The 21,973-nt window shown below is 40.6% G+C and overlaps 1 protein-coding gene across 3 annotated transcripts in view; it reads right to left on the bottom strand.

Moving 5' to 3' along the window:
- Window positions 1–419: 419 nt before the first annotated feature.
- Window positions 420–21,973, bottom strand: part of pkn1a (protein kinase N1a) — a 52,640-nt gene continuing 31,086 nt past the window's right edge. For 2 of the 3 annotated variants that reach the window (XM_036000374.1, XM_031288987.2), the window contains exons 3-23: window positions 19,470–19,575; window positions 18,808–18,956; window positions 18,135–18,255; window positions 14,485–14,630; window positions 13,406–13,619; window positions 12,231–12,425; window positions 11,848–11,957; window positions 11,590–11,733; window positions 11,123–11,198; window positions 8,764–8,899; window positions 8,383–8,467; window positions 7,138–7,217; window positions 6,718–6,793; window positions 5,888–5,979; window positions 5,322–5,498; window positions 4,660–4,722; window positions 4,437–4,513; window positions 4,178–4,320; window positions 3,638–3,745; window positions 3,388–3,468; window positions 420–2,360 (exon numbers count right to left, since the gene is read on the bottom strand). In XM_036000374.1, coding sequence (XP_035856267.1) covers window positions 2,157–2,360; window positions 3,388–3,468; window positions 3,638–3,745; window positions 4,178–4,320; window positions 4,437–4,513; window positions 4,660–4,722; window positions 5,322–5,498; window positions 5,888–5,979; window positions 6,718–6,793; window positions 7,138–7,217; window positions 8,383–8,467; window positions 8,764–8,899; window positions 11,123–11,198; window positions 11,590–11,733; window positions 11,848–11,957; window positions 12,231–12,425; window positions 13,406–13,619; window positions 14,485–14,630; window positions 18,135–18,255; window positions 18,808–18,956; window positions 19,470–19,575 — 2,583 coding nt within the window. In that variant the 3' untranslated portion in view covers window positions 420–2,156. The remainder of the gene's footprint in view (window positions 2,361–3,387; window positions 3,469–3,637; window positions 3,746–4,177; window positions 4,321–4,436; window positions 4,514–4,659; window positions 4,723–5,321; window positions 5,499–5,887; window positions 5,980–6,717; window positions 6,794–7,137; window positions 7,218–8,382; window positions 8,468–8,763; window positions 8,900–11,122; window positions 11,199–11,589; window positions 11,734–11,847; window positions 11,958–12,230; window positions 12,426–13,405; window positions 13,620–14,484; window positions 14,631–18,134; window positions 18,256–18,807; window positions 18,957–19,469; window positions 19,576–21,973) is intronic. The other variant, XM_036000375.1, reaches the window with a different exon arrangement.

Raw genomic sequence — 21,973 nt, 5'->3', positions numbered from 1 at the left:
GTTTTTTGTTTACATTCAACATGACGGCCACCGAAGCGCAGCAGCCCGTTGATGCCGCTGTCGCTGCTACGTCACCCGGATCGTTGGTCTGATTGGTTGAAGGACTATCCAATTCCGCCCAGAGGCATTTGAGCGGCGTCTGTTGGAAATGGGCTGTGAATGAACCTTCCCCAGACCCACTCTGTTACAACTGAGAAGGGTCTGGTGTCAACCAGGCTAAGGATTTGTAGCTGTTTTATGTAAACAGGGTTCGAATCCGACCTGCGGCCCTTTGCTGCGTGTCATCCCCTCTCTTTCTCTCCCCCTTTCCTGTCTATCCACTGACACTATCGAATAAAGGGAAAAGCCTCAAAAAAATTCTTTTAAAAAAAAATAAAAATAAAAAATATGACATGAAGATATCGTCACGACAATTCCACTGAAAGTTGATAAATATTTAATTATTGCAAACCGAAATTTAAAGCCAAAACAGGTCAGTGACCAATTAGGATCCTGACCCATTCATTACATTTAGTCACAAATATGACTACTTATACACTATATGTTTTTTTTTTTTTTTTTTACTGAGATGCATTTGGCAGATTATTGCCTCTTTTTTGTTTGTTTTTTTGACTTGCCTTTCTGGTATCTGTACTTGCGCCTTTCTTTGGTTTGAATGAACACGCCCATACACTTAACAATACACAGATGGAATATTCACTCCAGGTTTTCTTTATAAAATAAGTCATCTCATACTCTCACATGGTTTTGTATTGTCATACACAAGATGAGTAAGATCCACACCATCATACATACTGCTTCACAACAAACCCAGAATTGGTAAAGTGTTTACCACTGGCTCATATTTTCCACATTTATCATTGTGTTTCAAATGAACAAATGTATGCTGGGATATAAGGCAGCACTCACTGCAGCAAGCTCTTCTGTGGAAAAGTGGCTAATGAGGTTAGTTTTGCTTGTGGAACCACCCAGCTTTTCCAAAATCACTAAGATATCAATCGGTTTTGGCTAAAACAGATGATTATATCACTACCTATATAATGGAAACCAAACATTGCAATGAACACAATGGATAGTTTTGAAACTAGAACAACAGTTAGAGCCGGTGTTTGTTGAGTTTAAAGTCAGATATAATCGTCTTGGAGGGAAATGACTTTCTTCATGTTCACAAAACTCTGGTAGCATATAGATAACTGAATGAATGTGTCTCAACCCCAAAATGGACAGACTCCATAAGGTTACTTGAACATTAAGTCTTAGTGTTCAGATTTTTCTTTTTCAATTAAAAATAATTACTGCTTCACCTGTTAATATCACACTGTGTATAATACCCAAATATCAAATTTAAAAGTATGTGGTGGGTAGTGAATAATGCGTTGAGGAGTCAACTGTCATAAAATATGACTTCTTTACAAAACGTTTGTGGCAAAAATTAAAATCCAAGCAGCACGTATTTTGAAAACTAGTTGGTAGAAGTCTAAACAAAAGTAAAAAAGTGGTTCTTTACCCCGTAGTTAATTCATAATTCGCCTAGCGTCGGCCAGCATGACTGAGGATCATCATCATACAAAGCTTTTGAGTACAGAGTCACTCTGAACGTCACCATTTCCACTCTCACAAGCAAAACCTCTTTTTTTCTTTTATGCAGCACATCTGACCACTGTTCCTGCTGCTGTATACAAAGGGCCACAAAATAAAAACAAAATGCTTTTCTGTGGATCAAATACAAGTACAAATGTAAGGCATTGGTATGAGAGACCATTAAACAACCCCCCAAACAGTCAACAGCTCCTCTTACAGCTACACTGACACACAAGAGGATGGGAGGAGGCATTTTAAAGGCTAATGTTGGTAAAGATTCACAAGTCACTGGTGTGTTGTACAATGATTTGAGAGGGGGCCTTCGTTTGTCCAACATTTTTACCCCATCAGCTATCCGTCCCAGCTTTTATTTTCTCAGTCCTCCATCTTTAAAACCCTGCATACACACAAAACACAGATGACTGGCTCCGGTCTCTCCACATTCATTCACAGTGTAATTAATGGCAGACAAACAGTCAGCGGATAGTCAGTTGAGACAGTCGGTCCGCTCAGATGAAACCGTCGTGAAGCCTTCACAATCGAACATTCCTCTAGGCCTGTGAGCCCCCGGCCCATTAGCAGAGGTCAGAGACGTAGTCAAAGTCCCGGAAGCTGTCCTGGTCTTTGCGGGAGAGCACGCGAGGCTCACGTGGAGGCGTGAGCGTCGGAGCTTCGGTGGTGAACTCCTCGTCGAAATTGCTGACGTCTTCCTTGCCCACAATGGAGGGCACAAAAGGAGGGGCCACTTTCCTATGCAGCAATGCCTCCCAGTCTACATTCTGGTGGGAGACGGAGAAAAAGAGACGAGAAATAATTACAAAGTTGAATTCAGAATCTGCAGATTTTTCTTAGTTTTACATATATTTCCTCCAAAGTGTCAAGGACCGGTAAAGCGGTGATGCCACGGGCCAGGGATAGTCGGCTTTAATAGCGCCAGGGTTCAGCCCCTTTTAGCCTTATCTTCTGCTGCTGGTGCAAACTCAATATTTCCTGCCGCCGCTTCACATTAAGAGACGTCTAAACAGCAAGAAATGGACATACTGTATTCTGTGCTATTTGGTCGGCAGATGAGCAACATTGCAGGAGGAATAATATAAGCAGCCAAAGTGAGCTGCTGGATGACAAGCTGCAGGTGACAGGTTCACATCTTCCAATGTTGCGTATTAGGCTCTGTCAATTCTCTATTAGATACAGGGGAGCACAGCTATGCAACAGTTATATCAACAGTGCATTTCAGTCAACTTCTGTCAAAAATTATAACACAAGGCTTAGGACCTGTCTGATGAACCAATCTTAACGGTCTTTATTGTTCTGAACTATTCATATCTGATTTTGTTTTCCTGTCTCTCATAACTACTCACACACAAACACATAAGTCTACATATTCTCATTTTATCTATATTCTTATAATTTATTTTGTTAAGTTTGTTGTTTATGTATCCAACCTTATGCTTGTTTTTGAAATTCAGTGCTTACTTGCGTTCAATTTGTTGTTGTTTGTTTAGGACTCTTATAATTGTAATTGCTTATTATATATTTTTTCTTCTCTTCCTAAGGTGAGATTCCTTCTATAAGCACCTAGGGGTTTTCTTAATCTCACCTGCACAATCTTTATTTTACATTACTTTATTTTCTTGTGTTACTGTTGTCTTGATTTTATTGTGCAAAATAAACAAATTCACATCATCAAGGTAAACAGTTTATTCAACCTCATCATGCTCTCATGCGGAAAAACACTTGAATGGTGTTTGAAAGCGCTTGAAAGCGACTTCTCTTCCCCCATCCATTAAAAAAAACAGTACTTACTCGGAAAAATGGCTGCTTCTTCACCTCTTCTGCATCCTTTTCACCAGATCCCAGTCTTCTCTCTGGGTTCCTCCTCAACAGCTACACACACACACACACACACACACACACACACACACACACACACACACACACACACACACACAGTAAGTGTTTCATGTGTACGTGCAACATTTGTCACATGTTGTTCATGGGTCATACAGTCAGCAAGAGAAGGAGAAAGAGTGTCTTTATGTGTGTGTATTCTCACCCTTCTCATGATGCCGATAGCCTCAGTGGACAGGAAGCGTGGATAGCGGACTTCATCATTCACAATGCTGTCAAACACCTCCTCTTCATCATCTCCTGGGAATGGAGACTACAAACACACACGCAAAAAGAGGATGCACAAAAGCCCACTTTATTCCATACAATCCATTTTATAGATTTAAAATTCACAAAACAAGGTGTTAATCACAATGACCCTATAACCCTGGATGTAAACATCCAGTTCTCTTTGTAAACAGTGAGTAGGAATATAAATAAAGCATCTAACACTGAAGAAATTCAGTCCACTTGAAATACGCCTAATTCACCGATTTTAAGTTCACATTTTCAAATCCATTTATTAATATGAAATCATATACTTTTGCTCTTGGCTAGTGTTAGCGATGATATATGATGTTTGATGTTATGGGATAGCGCAGAGCAAAGGAAACATATGGAGACGGTGGGATGACAACAACTAAGGCTCCCTGGTCAGATCTGAACGAGAGACACTGCAGTTGCATGATACCCCCCCTCTTCTCACCTCTCCCACCAACATTTCATAGATGAGAACCCCCAGTCCCCACCAGTCCACTGCCCTGGTGTAGGATGTATCCGTTAGGACCTCTGGGGCCAAAAACTCTGGAGTCCCACAGAATGTGCTGGTCCGGTCCCCGAAGCCCATTCCTACAGACAGAGGCAGGAAGATGAAACTCTTTGTGACTAAAAGCTTTTAGAAAGGTCTTGCAGCAGGCAAAAATAAAAATAAAAAGAGCCCATCTGTCAGAAACATCGAAATCCACCTTCTTTACACAGTCCAAAGTCAGCAATCTTCACATAACCATCTGTGTCTAGCAGCAGGTTGTCCAGCTTGAGGTCTCTGGAAGAGAGGGAAGATAAAAGAAGTCGCTGAATATTCACAGTATTTCACCAAGTACAACAGAGTACACAGGGAGTTTTAGATAGATAGATATTTTAGTTTTTTACATCCCAACTATCATGTGAGGAAACTAGCTAGTAACTCACCTGTACACAATCTTATGGTCATGGAGAAACTGAAGTCCAAGAACTACGCAGGCTGCATAAAACCTGAAGTCAAACCAAAGAAACATTATTACTAACCTGCAATAAAATAAATGTAAAGCTCATAATGAGTACAAAACTGAGAACACACCACTACCACCACCCACACTACGACTACTACTACTGTACATAGTAAATACATATCTGTGAAAGTGGTCAGTGTAAAAGTTGTAGGCTTTTGGTTTTGGTCATGTTTACTGACTGACAATGACAATGCATGAACTGATAGATGTTTTGGATACCATGGAAATGTGATAAAAAACTGGTTTAAAGGCCAGGGTTTTCCAGGCTTTATTTCCTTAAAGTCCTGCACTCACGGACAGAATAACTGAACACCTGTGGGGGTGTGCAGGGCCTTACTATGAGAAATTATCTCTTTACAGCCAGTATGGACAAGATTAACAATTACAGCAACAGTGCTTATAATATACATAAGAGCATGTGTAAGTATTGTTTTAAGACAGACTTGGAAAAAAATGTGGCTCCTTTAACTACTGCCTTTAAAATGACCATAACAGTAGGACTTATTGGGGCCATTTAGCATTTTCTCTTCTCAAAACACACACATATATATATACACACACACAAACACACACATTACATACACGGCTCGTGGCTCTGTGAAGACGTCTGTGTGGATGTGCATCATCAGGTCGCCTCCTGCCGTGTACTCCATAACAAAACACACATGCTCTGGAGTCTGGAAGCAGGCAAACAGGTTGACGAGGAACGGATGGTGCGACAGGTTCACAACCTCAAAGATGCGCTTTTCGCACATTAGACTGCAGGAGTAAAGAGAGAAAAAGTGGCGAGGAGGAGGAGAGCAAGGGTGGAGGGGAAAGAGACGAACAGGAAGTGTCGGGATGTAGAAACGTGGAGGAAGAGGTGGAAAGCAGAGAAGGATGGCAGGATGCAGAGGATGATTTTGGATTATGTGGAGGAAAAATGAGAGGCATTTACACATAATTAGATAGAGTTTATTTTGGTTGATGAGACACCCACACTCATCCTACAGATAAAATGTAATCATGGTGATTCAGGGCACAGCCGCACAGATAAAACAGAGACATGTATTATTGAAGCTCAAAGATCCAGGCTAAAAAAAAAACTAAACAGCAACCGATCACACAAACACAGGAACATGGAGAGTAATAAACACATCAACGCAAACCTTTCCACTTCATCCCGAGCTACGATATCTCCTTTCTTCAGGGCTTTGATGGCGTACATCGTGCCCGTCTTCTTGTATTCTGACAACAACACCTGGAGACAAACACATGCAGCAACAACTCGGTTTGTTCCAAAACAAACAAAAGTACAACACCTGTACAAAGTGAACTAATGCCTTCTAGATATGCATGTTATGGTTTTAATGAGGATTAGAAATGAAAACTCTCTTAAATCCATCAATATATTACAATAAGGTCTGAATTGCAGGATATAAACTTGTAAGTTGAAGTCACTTCCTGTTTACATTACTGCTGCTTGAAACTTTCAGCGAGTGTTGGTTTTTTTTGAATGAACATCATCAATCAGATTAGGTTTGTATGCCATTTTGCATGTGACGTTAAACATTTGACAAAGAAAAAAAAGAAGGGTACCATTAAATGCAAGTGAAAAAAATGTACTCAATACATACACAAACACAGGCGCTTGTTGGCATAGGCTTTCTACAAGTTGTCTTGAATGTATGGCTTTCGGGTTGTGATGTAATTATCACGTCACTTTGTTTTTTCCTTATTTCTAGAAATGTCAGGATTCAACATTAAGCTCTTAATGCTGACCTGAGGAACGCACCGCAATCCAGAGGAGCTGCCACTCCAAGCCTTTCCGTGTTTCTTGTGCCATTTGGTGCATACATTTGTGCACATATTGAGCTCATTAAATATAAACTCCCTTCTTCTGTTTTTTCGTGTTATTACTGACCTGTTTGATAAAACTTTTTTTCCACAGTTCCAAGTTAACAAAACAAAACAAAACAGGCCATTCATCAAACTGTACCTTCCCAAAGTGTCCCCTGCCCAACACAGCAATCAGCCTGAAGTCCTGGAGAGACAGAGGACCTTTCCTCTGCTTACTGGAGAGACCCATGCACAGTCAGCAGGAACATTTATAGTGGATACCAAAATACAAAAAATAAAAGATTAAATAAATTCATATAAACTGCTCAGAATGCATGAAAGCATAATTTGTCATGGCAGACATGGGAACTGTGAGCGTGGGTAGAGTGGTAGCCATCATTCATTTTTATTATTCACAGCTGTGCTTTCATGTCAAAATGTCTTCAGTGAAAAAGGCCAATTAGGAAACGTATACAGACAAGAATAGAATATAAAGAAGAATATAAACTGAAGAAATATTGATAAGGAAAAAAAAAAAAAAAAGGAATGCATAAGGAATGCAGTGTTTATGTGTGTGTACCTGCCGACAGAAGGGGTTTGGACAGGGCATTCAGGGGTGAGGTCTGGGGGGGAGAAGGGCTCGATGATTGGCAGTCGGTCCTGTCGGGGGACATGCCAGGAAAGAGACACAAAGGAAGAGACACAGAGAGAGACATACAGAGACAGAGAGATATTGAAAGTCAAGGGACACATGGTTTCATGAGGGACGTGGCATACAGCCTTCCTGCTCTGTTGCTTCATTTTTTGAGAAAGTGATCAAGTGCATGCCTGAAGGGGAATCTACATGGCTGTGTTTTTGTCTCATGTTTGACTTCTGTCTCTTCTTTGTCTCACAGAACAAAAATGTTTTCAATTGATCAAGCGTAACAATCCACATTGCCTCTGAGAGACGTCGCTATGCACAACCCACATGTTTTCTTACCCTCCATGTCTATTTTATATTTCTTAAACATAATCTCCACAGGCAGCCATTCAGATCACATAAATCACCTGCCTTCTATATGTCATGATCATATTAACTTGACTGCATAATGATTGAGGGCCCCTTTTCAGTATGAGCTTTCTGGATTCACTGTCGTCCTACAAAGCTCGGGTGGGAGATGAAAAAAGTACTTCGGCTGAGATGAGGCGTCCATATTTGTTATGATTTTAGGCCCTTATATATTATTAATTTATCAGAGCTTTCAAAAAATTCACAGTCGTAATCCCTACACCGATGTTGACATGAACACAATTTACAAGTTGAAAACGGGTCATTACGATAACTCTGATATGACACAGCTGTTTTCATGCACATCTAATGATTTCTTCAAAGACATTTCAGCAACGTGACTTTAGGTCAAAAATGAAAGGTTTTGTTCACTCTTGTTAGCTTCAAACAAGTCCAAACTTGACCTAAATTGTAATTGTCATGACCTGGGTTATGCATTATGACATTATTCACTTATCAAAGTGGCAAAACGTTAGATATTGATGTGTTGATGTATCCCATATCTTAGTGGGTTACACTTTACTTGAAGTTTTCTACATAAGAGTGACATGACACTGTCATGAACGTGTCATAAAACATTATAAACAAGTCAAAACAAGAACAGTTACTTTAGTCTTACTTGTGTGTGTATGGGCCATTAATTCCATGTTAAATAGAGAGATTCCCTTCATCCCACAGCAAACAGAGTGGATTTACTACAGTAGACCCACACACACACACACATACACACACCTCCCCCATTTCCCGGGCGTCCTCTCTCTCTGTCTGTCTCACCGGGGTATGTGCGTCCATGTCTCTCTTGTAATCGCCTCTTATCGGAGAGTCGCTGTCCAGACTCAACTTCTCCACTGACACCTCCCTGAAAAATGTACACAGACACAAACAAACAGACCAACAAGAGCGATGCAGACAGACAAATGGACAGAGACAAACACAAAAGGGTTGTTAAGGGTTGGTTGGGGGGGGGCAGAGAAAGCATCGCATGCTCTGTACTTTGCCAGGAAACACAAGGAAAAAGGTTCAAGGAATGCTGCTGCATTTGATAGTAAAGTCTGATTGATGGCCATCAAACATCACACGTAGACGCCGCGTGTCTAGTACAATGAAATGGAGTGCATGCATCTGTGTGGCTTATGCATTGTGTGTGTTTCTCACCCAGAGTTGAGTGTCAGGCTGTGTGCACTGGGACTGTAGGTTCCTGAGTTGTTGACAGTAGGAATGGCGTTTCGAAGCAGCCTCACCCAGGTCCCAATATCCACATTCATCTGACGAGCCCGAAGGAATGCCTTGCCTGGAAACACACGTTCATACACACATCTAGAGTCAATGATGTATGTCTCGCAGAGCAGATCATTAAGATTTTTTAATTTCTTTTTTGTGAAGGTCATGAGGCTTCTGGGTATTATTCTATGCTTATGCAGAACCTGGGGGATGGAGCCTGCACAGCCCTCAAAAAGACATGGGAAAGGGATTGGAGTATTACACAGGATGATGAGGAGTGGGACACAATCTGTGGGAATATTAAAACTATGTCACGCGATGTGAGGGTGCGCCTCGTTCAGTTCAAGATTATGTATCGCTTCTATTGGACTCCCTCCAGATTGTTTAGAATTGGTCTGAAAGACACACCAAATTGTTGGAAATGTAAGACGGAGGATGGCCAATTACTTCATGTCCTATGGTCCTGTGATAAGGTCCAGGAATTTTGGAGCGGGATACATGATAACCTATGTCAGATTGTAGGGACCCAGGTTCCATTCAGTTCAAGATTATTTGTTCTGGGAGATGAATCAATCCTAAGCGGGATGGATAAGCACATAAGAAGCTGGGTCCAGCTCGGGTGGTGGCGTTTGAAAAAATGTCAAACTTTTTTTGCCAGGTTGGATGTCTATACTTGAAAATGGGGAAAGTACCGGAGCTTTCTGGAGGGCTCTTAAGAAGCTTTGTGCTGGGGAGAGACGTGTATGGTGGGCTTATGGTGTTGTCTTTTATACATGTGTATTTGGTTTATTGTCTATTTTGTTACCATTTTGTTGAATGTCTTAAATATTATAGTTACTGTGTCATCTCTTCTTGATTTCTGTCTTTGTAGGTGGAGATGATGAAGGGTGGGGTGGGGAGGGAATGTGTGTTCATGTTGCGAGCTGTATGTTTTGTATGTTAAAAAATAAAAAATTGTTAATCACACAAAAAAAAATCTGTTTGTAGATATTTGCTTTCCAGTATGAGCTCTGATCAAATTTGAAATTTATTTCTATTTTCCCTGACTAATTAGGAACTCTTTCTTTAACCTAAAACTGTAAGGTGAAGCCTTCACATCTGTCTCTATGCGTTTCATTAACGCACATCTTTTGGACTATTATGTTTGTACATTGCACGTATTTTCTAAACGTCATACTGTGAACTTTTGCATATTCCCTGGTCAATATTTTGCATATCCCTGCACAAAACAGTTATATTGTACATATTTTTTTATTTCTCTTTTGCAGTAATTGGCTTTTACTTTAATTCTTTGAGTATGTTTTAATTCCTTGTATGTGAAAACCTACTTGGCATAAATAAAAAAAAAGAAATTCAGATTTTTGTATCTTCAGGGTGTATTCATTGTATTTTTAGACAGTAGAAATCAGTAGAAAAGGGGTAACATTTAAAAACAACGAGAGTGTAGGGATGTAATAATAAATGAACACATTAATTAATATACATTTCAAATGATATTCCAAAAACTCCTTGCTAACTGGAAAGAGAGGGACTAGTCTTTCTCATTAGTAATCAAAGACCTTTCCAGGTTTTGGCTCAATTGTTTATTATGTGGATTTTCTGCTAGATTTTAATATCTCTGTTACATCTTGTTTAAATGAAGTACTTCCTATCTTTGTTTTTGGTCAGTTGTTGTCATCATCATGAAGTAACAAGATGATTTACTCACCAATAGATGGTGCTGTTGTCTAAATGAAAATAGTGTACTGAATAGTAGTAGTGTTTCTTCCTGTCCTGGTTATGTTCATTTTGTCATTAAAGGTGCAGTAGGTAAGACTTATAAAACTAACTTTCTGTCATATTTGCTGAAACTGACCATATGTTCGAGTAGAACTACATGGAGCAGGTAATTAAAAAAACAAATCTGGCTCCTCTGGCACCACCTACAGCCTGTAGTGCGATTTGCCAAAATCCACCGCTCCCTGTTCAGATGCACCAATCAGGGCCGGGGGGGGGGGGGGTCCTAACTGCATGTCAATCACTGCTCATGCACACGCATTTATTCTCCCTTGTGGGGGGAGGGGCTTAGGAGACCATTTTGGGCTTTAGCGGAAAGGGGGGAGAGACGTTGTTGATGTTCAAATTTTTTGGCTAAGTCCTGGATCTTCGCAATCCTATTTACAGCACCTTTAAGAGAAAGCCAGTTTCAGCACAACTGATGTTTGTTAATTTCAAAAGGTCATCTATGTAAACTGTACTGTAATTATTCCCAAGATCAGAATATTTTTCTGTTTCCTCTCCGTCTCTTCCTCACCTTGCTGCTTAGAGAAGACCTTCTTCTGCCTCTGGAGGCGAGGAACTCTCTCAATGACCGGGTTGAAGAAGGTCACCTGGAAAACACACACACACACACACACACACACACACACACACACACACACACACACACACACACACACACACACACACACACACACACTTCATTTTTAGACATCACACTCAGATGATTGAACCTTGTAAGTATGACATATCAAAGCAGTGTTGTTCAGCACAGGTGCATGTGTGTGTGACAGCTTGTGCGTCTGTGTGTGGGCAGGTGTACAGGAGCACATTTGAATATCTGTGTGTATTTATAGCACTTCCATAGACAGGTGTCATGTATGCAAGGCTCTGCATTTGTGTCCACCTTTGTGTGGCTGTCCCTTTTCCCATTTTTTGATGTAGTGTGTCAGTTTATGTCAAGGTTTGTGTTTGTGTGCATGTGTGTGTATGTGCGTGTACCTCAGCCAGCAGCAGGCCCTGAGGCTCCAGCTCCAGCTGAATTCTGTGCTTCTGGTTGTCCAGGAACTCCTCCAGCTTCAGGTACTTCAAAGCACACAACGAGCGATAGTCCTTCCAGTAGACTGCAATCTCCATCTCCCTCGACTAAAACACACACACATGTCACCCAACAGTGGTAACTGCTGCAACTACTAAAAGGATAATTACACAAACTTGATGCGTTAATGTGTGTGTGTGTGTGTGTGTGTACGTACTGACCCTTTCCAACTCCACAGTGAAGGTCTGGTCCCAAGCCTGTTCTCCCACAGTCCTCCAAGGTGTCTGGCCCACCACACTGTTGTCCAGCTTTAGCACGGCACTCACCTCAGCTACACACACACACACACACACACACACACACACACACACACACACACACACACACACGGTAAGTCTTAATATACTGTAGATTTGCTACTTAGCTATTTTGCGCTGAAAGTGACAGTATGCGTTACACCGTTTGTGATGAAAAATATCCAAAATCAAAAGATCCTGTTCATTTTTAAACCATTTGAACTAAATTTTATATTAGGGAGTATTCATTAGCTTGGAATGTTCCTAAAAGATTAAACCAAACACGACACACACAGACACACACTTACAGGAGAGCTCATCTGTCTTGCTGGGCGTCTTCCCGCTGACTGAGCCGCTCCGTCCGTAGAGTCCCTTGCTGCCTCTCATGAAGGACCTGGTGTCTCCAGGACTGTAGCAGGGCAACATGACAGCTGTCCCTTTATTGCGACCTGGGACCACCTCCAACAACCCCCCACAGCCCAGCACCTGCACCTGTAAGGTACCTGAAGACAGAGGGGAGGTCACATAAACAAATCTGTGTAAATTCAAAACTAATCTCTGTGAACACAAACCTAGATATGCAGATTTACAAAGATCACGTGCACCTGGAAAAGCCTAACACCTTCCTACAAATAGCCATTATTGGTTGGACATAAACAGAAATCAGCATCACCTGCCTGAAAATCAATCAACAGCCATAACAAACCCATCACACATGATCATATGGGATCATAGAACAGAACACACATTATATTCTTACACTATATATACTTAATGGCCACCATTTGAATCATATTCACTCACGCTAGAATAAAAATGTCTTTTAATTTTCTTATTCGTATGTCTTCTTTTTGCCACATGAATATATTTCCCTCTGTTAAGGCAATTAAATGTCTGATGCACAATAACTCTTCTTCTACTGTTGTGTGTATGAAAAGACTAAAATAATCCGTGCTTACTACTGCAGTGTTTTGTAACTGCAATTTACTTAATAATGTTGTCAATACCAAATGCATGTCTTTGGAACAAAAGCCAGTCAGATTGTATACAAAATCACAGTGTAAACAAACTAGTGTGTGTAGTATCATCCATATTATATTATAACCAGAATTTAAACACAGCAAGACATCATTTTGAAACCAAGAAAAATTAACCATTTGTCAAAAGTCTCCGTGAATATTCAAATGGTGTCTTCATTTAAAATAGCAGGAGAGAAAACCTCACCATCCTACCTCAATTAATAAGATGACCCCACAAAGACACAAACTAAGGTCTTCAATGACACTTCTTTGTAGTTTCCACAGTGGCAGCGTGTTGTATGTCAACATCAATGTCTTTTACCGTAGGCTCTTATGCTCATCTACACAGTGCTTTACATGTTGTCATAAATATGCATTTGTTGGTGTGTGTATCGATGCTGACTTCTCGTGGTGTGAGCTTGCTTGACTTTGTCCTGTGTAGCTTTGTTTTTTGCATTACGTACCAGTGAGAGGAGAGGGCTTGCTGAGGGTGCTGTACTGGTTGTGGTGATAGGGGGCGCCATGGCGGGAGCTGAAGACAGGGGAGGAGGCCAGGACTAGCTCCTCTTTGATGATACTGGCCTTGGGATGGTCCTCAGGCAGCTCTGCCAGACGCTGGTCCAGAGAGTACCTCAGCAGGTCTAACCGCTGAGAAGCTTCGCTCAGACGAGACTGCGCCTACAGAGCATCAACACAGAGCAGCTTTAATACACATTTACATCCACTGGGTGACATTAAGTAAACTATTGCCTCTCAATACAATTCCATGGCCCACGTAATCCATCCCTCCTATCATATTTAAGTCACATTTTCACAATAACAATATTATATGAATATTGGTGTAATAATGTCCAGTAAAGAGGCTCTATACCACAATATACTGCACAAAAATACACTACGACTTTGATATTTGCTTTTTAGCCTTTGCATTTGAAATAGTTTTTGATATTTTCTTGTAACACCATGCTTCCTGACTGTAAAAATGGGGTGTGTGTGGTTAAGGGGGTTCAAAACCCTTCAAACACCAGCACAGACACATGCTATATGATGTATGGTTATTTGGAGTTGTATGGTTATTTGGAGTTGTTAGGCCATATACGATTTTGCAGCTGCTGTTGTGAAGATGTGTCTCAAATGTTATTTTGAAAAGAGATCGTACAGTAATTGAAGCTGCTCTGTGAAATATCAGACTTGAGAGGAAATTACTTTATAGTGCTACATCGCCTTTGGTATCTTCTCTCTATTGTTGGATCCATAAAGAGAAAGCTTTTCACATTCAGACACCTTATAATGCGATGATGCTGTAAAAACTGGTGAACATAAAAGTATGATGGTGTACAGGGTGGAGAAAAGAACAGAACATAGGAGTTAAAATGGGTTAGTCTAGAGGTAGAGATAGAATGAAAGAAGTTTTTCACAGCTTTGCATTAAAACATGTGAGTTTGAGGAAGGGTTTGTGGTTGCAGGATGTGTGTGTGTGTGTGTGTGTGTGTGTGTGTGTGTGTGTGTGTGTGTGTGTGTGTGTGTGTGTGTCCAGTCCTACCTCAGACAGGGCTTTCTTGTCCTGGACCTTGTTGGCCCCCAGGAGCCTGAGCACATTTTTGGCCCCCTCAGCAACAGCATGCTCCACCCTGTAGTGATGCCTCAGCTCTTCAATACGCAGCTCCATCCCACAGAGGTCCTGGTTACCTGCAATGTTAGGAGAGCCAAATCACATTACTGTGCATCAGAGTAGAGGATTTTACACAATGCAACTGAGGCTGTAATATCATAGCAACTTTCATTCAGTTATACTTCGATCTTGGCAGGTGCACGTTAAGACTTCAGACTTTTGTTTTGGCAGTGGTGTGATCTAAGGAACTCCCCTGGGCATACTAAGTTAGGTTAATGCCTTAATGCATGTCATGCATTACACAAGAGTCAGACAAAGAAAACATTAGCAGCGCCCAGAGGGAGGTGAGCAGCCTTTGAGTGCTCCCTAGTAAACAACATTAACTTCAGTTCCAACCTTCCAAATAGCTTTCTCATTCCCATCTTTAGAAGCTTGTCCATTTTATCTTGAATGTTTGTTTTCGTGAGATTTGATGTTGAGATTTAAATAAAATCATATTGCCATTAAGTAATGAGGTTTTTAAGCCACAGAGAAAAACAAATGAGCGATATTTAAAATATTTAAATACGATTTCATATGATTTTATGGTAATAGTAACAGCTTGTTGTCTGGTATGAAATATCATTTTAATATTTCCCGTTGTTGCCACGGGTTACAGCTACCCCTAATTAGATAGATGTTTTGAATGGAAAATGTATGATATAATAATAATAATAATAATAATAATATAACACGAATAAGGTGTTGAAAATGCCACTTATCTGATCATGATGTGACAAAGACCTGCTTACATGCTTTAGGAGGAGAGACATTAGATATGAAAGGTCAGTGCAGAAATTATATGAATACCTTTTAATACTTTCATATTTCCAGTCATTCTCCACTGTAGACTAACACCACTGATAAAACACTGAATCTGTTATTTCACTCCTTAAATGGATAGGCCTGGTAACGGTAGCTAGATCAAAGCAGAAAATGAGGTGCAATGCTATCAGTCAAAAGGAAAAAACATACTCAAGCTCCCTCACTCAGAAAAAACCGACATGGGGTCAGCCTCAGAGTAACACCCGTGAAGCTCAATTACAGCCGAGTGGTTAGCTTAATGGCACAGTAGCGGCCTCTCACAGTGGGCAACAAACACAGATATGGGGAGAGGAGGCATGAGATAAGGAAAAGGACAATAGGATAAATTGTATTCAAAAAGGATGCATTTGACGTTCAAATACCAGGTTAGTAAAGAGGAAGGACAAAAGGACACAGAGGAGTGATTAAAAAAATATATTTTTATGACTTATGAGTTGTTCAAAGCACTGAACGAGACAGGAGGAGAAAGAAAGGAAAAGGGGGAGGTAGGGGTGGAGATGGATGTGGATGTTTTTATCTCCTAATAAGGTGTTCTGCCTGGAGCCCAGACCCTGCTAGATGACCCCTTTACCGGGTGTGGTGCCTGGAGACTGTCTGTCTGTGTACACTATACACACAACCTGTGTGTGTGTGTGTGGTAAAGAAAGAGAGGGAGAGCGAGCAAGCGAGAGAGCGAGAGAGCGAGAGAGAGATCCAGAGACTACAGTATGTTAATAGTTATATTACAGGCAATAAAAAAACAAAATACCTACAGAAAAAGTGTAGAAAGGCATATACTCTATATATACAGTATTTGTACATAATAAAAGTTAAGGTTTTGGAGAACTACACTTTATTAAACCCGAACTCCACAGATTTAGCACTGCACTGCCTAAAACACTGTCGGACTGACGTCAGGAATCAAAAACGATGCAGCAGAACCAGAGATAGTCTTTTTTATTCCACGCATTCTTCTTTCTTTGTCAAAACCCGGCGCCTACATTACCCACGTTATGCTAGTAGCGGCTAATGCTGGTAGCCTCAAGCAGAGATGAGGAGCAGCTACAGAGGTCTGGTAAGCTTACTTCTTTCTAACTCCCACACCCCCAAATTCTTTTCTTTTTTAAACGTGTAGACTTTAGCCCCAACCGACGCTCACTTGAAGCAATTTATCAGATTCACATGACTCCCTTTGGAGGCTTTAGAGAACTTTTTTTCACATTTGCAGCAGTACTCCGCACAACTTCTAAACAAACTTTGATGCGTAAAATCAGTGGAGTTCCCCTTTGCGTACAAAATCATAGCTGCCCAGTCTGGTCATTAACATTATAATAATATTTTTATTACGCGAAGGGACCTTCAAATCATTTAAACTCAGTAGGTTTTCCACATAGAGGATACAGAGGGATAAAGTATGGCCCTTAAATAATCCTTCCAAATGGCCATTATATTTTTCTTCATTATCTTTGCCTTAAAAGCCCACTTCCCAAATAGCCATCGGCTGCCGCAGTCTGACATGAGCCGAAACCAATATATAGCTCCAAAGGGAATACACCATCCTTAAAATGTGTATTTTACTTCTACCCCCTCTCATTGCTCTCTCCCTTCTGCATTTTACCCAACCATCCTCCTCTCGTGACCGTGAATAATGGTCCACAGCACTCACTGCCACACAGAAACTCATCCACCTGCCCTGAAACGACATAGATCACTCTGCCACAAGATAATAATGTGAGTGAGTGTGTGTAAGAAAGAAGAGAAAGTGAATGGGAGATCACATTTGTTTGTTTGATTGTACCTTGAAGTGCAAAACCACACTTAACACATGCAATCATCTGCTCAGACAATGTTTGTGCTCTGCCTCTACACAAAGCAACAAAATACTGTACTGTAAATGGACTGTATTTATATGGCGCTTTTCTAGTCTTAACGACTACTCAAAGCGCTTTCACACAGTAGGCACCATTCACCATTCATACACTGGTGGTGCAGGACACTTCACCTACTGCAGGGCCTGGAATCGAACCACCAACCTTCCGATTGGTAGGCGCTCTACCACCTGAGCCACAGCCGTCCTAAGTGAGCGAGCATTTGTGTGTGAAAGAGACTTTTTATCTACCAGTCCTTTTGTTGGAGGGTTGGATTTTTTTGTTGTTGAGTGCATCTGTGTGTGAATTTAATTGATTGTGATAATGAGCCAGGTGGGCCATTTCACAGGCTTTGTATCACACGCTCACAATATTTGCCCATCCCACACACACACTTGCACTACACAGTCCACACTGTGTTTCAATCCTTACTATCCTCTTCATCTTCTTCCCCACAATACTAAGGCGGAGTGAAAACACTGAGCCGGCTCTTTATTGATCTGTTTATGCTAATGTGTGTCTGCTGTGTGGAGCTGCTGCTCAGGACAGAGTGTATGACATGCTGCATGCAGAGAAAATTAAAGCATGAAGATAGAGAGATACAAAGCATCCTGTCAGTGCCAGCTGACCATTGTCATAAACCAGAGAGTTATACTTCAGAGTACAACACAGAGCAATCATAGACAGCGTCTGAAATGAACAGTTAAGCTCATTTAAATCTCCAAAATGTCCAAGCCAAGGTGAGTAACCCTTATTGATTTATTGGAACTTGGAGGGTGCCAAAAGTGTGTTTTGCATTACTGGTACTGCATTTTAAACTATGTCAGCTATACTTTGTATACAGTAATTTAGCCAGCCAATCAAACTTACCCTGTGTGTCATCATTGTGCTCGGTGGCCTGCACAGCTTTGCGGATTTGCATGCGGATGATGTCAATTTTGGTCTTACTGTCCTGCTGCATCTGCTGGGCCGTCTGAAGCATCTTCTTATCCTGATTGGAGCAGAGTCGAGACAGGGAGCAAATCACATGATAGGGAGCATGAAGGTAAATATTATACTAGAAATCTTTGAGCAATAGTGAGGCATCCTTAATCTCTTTTTTCTTTCTGTTGATTGAATGTTGCTGTTGATGCGTTAGATTTGTATCTTAAAGTAGTGAAATAGAAAGGGAAGTGCAGGTTTCAAACAGATGCTGCATAAAAGAGGGGATGAGGTGTGTGCATAAGGGAAGGGATTTTGTGCGTCACAGGTCCTACGAATTTAGAGATCATTATCTGAGTCAGCAGATTGCAAGGTTGTGGATCATGAAGATGCACACACACCCACCACACACACCCACACCCACACACTTATCAGCCAGTTGGAGGAAGGGTATAATGTGTACTATACCCTACAAAATGCTCTTTATATTAATGTGTGTCTGTATTAATACACTTCTGAACCCTTGTGTGTTGTCATTGATATATGCCCTGTATACACTGTTCTGTTGAGCTGTGTTCAGGTGTGTGAATGTGTATGTATGGATTAAGCCAAAGTCCTGTACCTTGGTGGATCCATTAGCGTAGATGGGGATCATGTTTTCAACTCCCTGTTTGACTTTGAGCTCGATGTTGAGCTGTCTCTCCAGGGCAGCAATGCGATCCTTGTGGGCTGACGTACGACTCTCAGCCCCTGGAGACTGAGGACACTCATCTGTGGAGAGAAGGAAAAGGTTGGCGATGATATAAAAAGAAACAAGATGAGGGTTCACACGGTGTGCTCTAAAGTGAAAATACTCTTGGGGGAATTTCATGTAATGTCAAATAACATGTCTCTTGACTATTAGTCTTGTTGCCATGGACACACATGAATCTGACTGGATGACATGTTTTCCCTACACAAAATATTGATAAAATAATGGTATCTAGTGGATTTAATTAAAAACAAAAAAACTGCGCGCGCGTGCCCCATATACAGAGGTTTACTCCTCAACGCAGCGGCCGCAGGTTCGACCTGTGGCCCTTTGCTGCATGTCTTTCCCCTCTCTCTCCCCTTTCAAAATTGAAGGCCTAAAATGCCCCAAAAGAAATCTTAAAAAAAAATAAAAAAAAATAAAATAAAAAAAATCAGTTCTGCTCAATAATCTGAAACTTTTTTGGTTATAGAAGGAACCAAATGAGCAGGTGTATTTGACAATAGGGGTGTCAGTTTTTTTTACATACATACCTTTATTCTCTTCTCCTCCCTTCACCACAATGTGAGCATCCAGTTGTTGCAGCTGAGCATGTAGGTTGTCCAGCTTGCGGTTAGAAGAACGCAACTGGCTGTCCACCTGTAGGCATGAGCGAATACAGTAGAACATTATTTCTGGTTACGAAACTTTGGACAATGGACATAGACATCATCAATACGCGCAAGAATATGAGAGGCTAGAGAGCAGACTTTCGACTTTGAACAAGTTCTACAAGACATTTGTCCTTCAATATTGTACTTTATATACCAATAAATCTGCTTAATTATTAAGGTGTTGCTATAATGTTTCCTATTTTGATGTTGACTTTTTGTCTTAATCGTGTTCAATGCACTTGGTGCAGGCATAATGCCTTAAGCAGGCAACATATACCTGTCAAACTAAATAAAACCAATTGAACCCTTGTAATCTGTTGATTAGTGAAGGAAACTATTTGCTTAAAGGTGTTCACTTACTCATACCAAACAGGTGTAATTACTTCTGAGTGAACTATTGTGCCTTACCTTTGAAAAATCCTCTTTAAAAGCTTTATGCAAACATATGCCTGAAACTGTCCGACTAAAGGCATCTTTTCCCCCCCCCCATTCTTATTCAGTGAACTGTTTCTTCAATCTTGAAGTTACAATTCCAGATTGCCAGCAGTGTTCAGGATATACTTCTTAGCAACAACATCAGGTAAGTAACTTGCATACATTTTAGAAGGGTGCAGCTGTGTTAATTTTACCAGTTTGATCACCCACAATAAGGGAAAAAAGTGAGTAGGAAGGTAAATGTCTCCTTCATGCTCCTTCAACTTTTCATCAACTTTTGTCCCACCAAAAATAGAAATGAATCCTTGGATACATATTGTTGTTAGGTTAAAAATGATATAAAAAAAAAAAAAAAAAAAAAACAAAAAACTATTAAAGCCTACAAAAAAATATAAGGTGTATTATAGAGGTGCAACAATTAATTGATTAATCGATTAGTTGTCAACTATTAAATTAATCGCCAACTATTTTGATAATCGATTAATCAGTTTGAGTCATTTTTTTATTAAAAAAATAAGATTTCTCTGATTCCAGCTTCTTAAATGTGAAATATTTTCTAGTTTCTTCTCTCCTCTGTGACAGTAAACTGAATATCTTTGAGTTTTGGACAAAACACTGATCCACATTTTTCACCATGTTTTGACATTTTTATAGATCAAACAACTAATCGATTAATCGAGAAAATAATCGACGGATTAATCGACTATAAAAATAATCGTTAGTTGCAGCCCTAGTGTATTATTACTGGTCCAAAGCAGAGAAAGAGTTTGGTATTGATGCCACAGAGGAGATCATTTTCCTTGTTGGCTGTTTTTTGCCCTACTCCTTCAACAGGGGTTGAATGTGCACACGACACTATCATAATTTTTTGCTTTAAAGACTCATCCCTCCATTAATACTTACAATTGTTTGTGAGCAATGCATTTAACTCTCCAACTGCTTGAGTATTCACACTCACTCACACGCAACAGACAGAGATGGTGCAGCTATACTGGGCAGCCCTTGGGAAGTAAATGTGAGAGCCTGTGTGGCATTCCTGCTCTGCCTTACAATGTGAAAATATGTGCTCACTGAGCTTACTACTGAGTAAATAAAGATCATAACATTGGTCACATGAGGCTTTAAAAAAGAGCCAGATCCTTGAGAGAGTCTTAGCTTTCTGTAAGGACAAACAGGACAACAACCTAACACATCCTGTGAAATGATTCACCAGCCACTGTTAACCACTTTCCAACTTATAAATCAGAGCGCTTCTGTGACCATATCATTTTATTCCTGCCTTGTTACTGATGTTTTGTCAATGGAAGATGCGTTCTCATATTAAGTATAGTGCTGTCAAACGATTAAAATATTTAATCGCGATTAATCGCACATTTATATCTATTCTAAATGTCCCTAGATTTCTTTTTCTTTTTTTTCTCATTTTATTGCTCTTAACCTGAAAAAGTGGATCGGCTTGCTTTGCGCTTTTGTCACCTGGCTTTGACGAGGGGGCGGAGAATTCGCATCAGCTGTGTGCTTGGCCATCAGGTGGTATTTCAGACTGGATGTGCTGCGATGATAGCTCAGTTCACAACGACAAAACACACAGATCACTTTGGTCTTGTCAATGGAACCATTTGGCAACTTTTTAAAAGTAACCTTTCCATTCAGAATCTTATTGGCATCCATTTCGGCGTCTCGCACTCGCCATCCACTCAAAACGTAACGTTAGCCTATTACTCTTTGGCTGGCTCGCAAGCCTAAACAAGTGTGTGCGGCGTGCCTGTTGTTTTGTTTCCGGTCTAGCTAGATCCGGTCTAGCTAGATCCGGTGTGGTGTTGTAGTTTTTCTAACATTACTAGTTGTTGCAACAGCATGTGAAAAAAAAACTACAAAGTTTGCTATGCCAAAAAGAACGTTAATCTCGCGATAAATAATTGACGCCGTCAAATGGGTTTGCGTTAACG

This window comes from Sander lucioperca, chromosome 4 (genome assembly GCF_008315115.2).
Source record: "Sander lucioperca isolate FBNREF2018 chromosome 4, SLUC_FBN_1.2, whole genome shotgun sequence".
Classification (NCBI taxonomy): Eukaryota; Metazoa; Chordata; class Actinopteri; order Perciformes; family Percidae; genus Sander; species Sander lucioperca.
The sequence above is the reverse complement of the archived record's forward strand: the minus strand, read 5'-3'. Positions and strand labels throughout refer to the sequence as shown.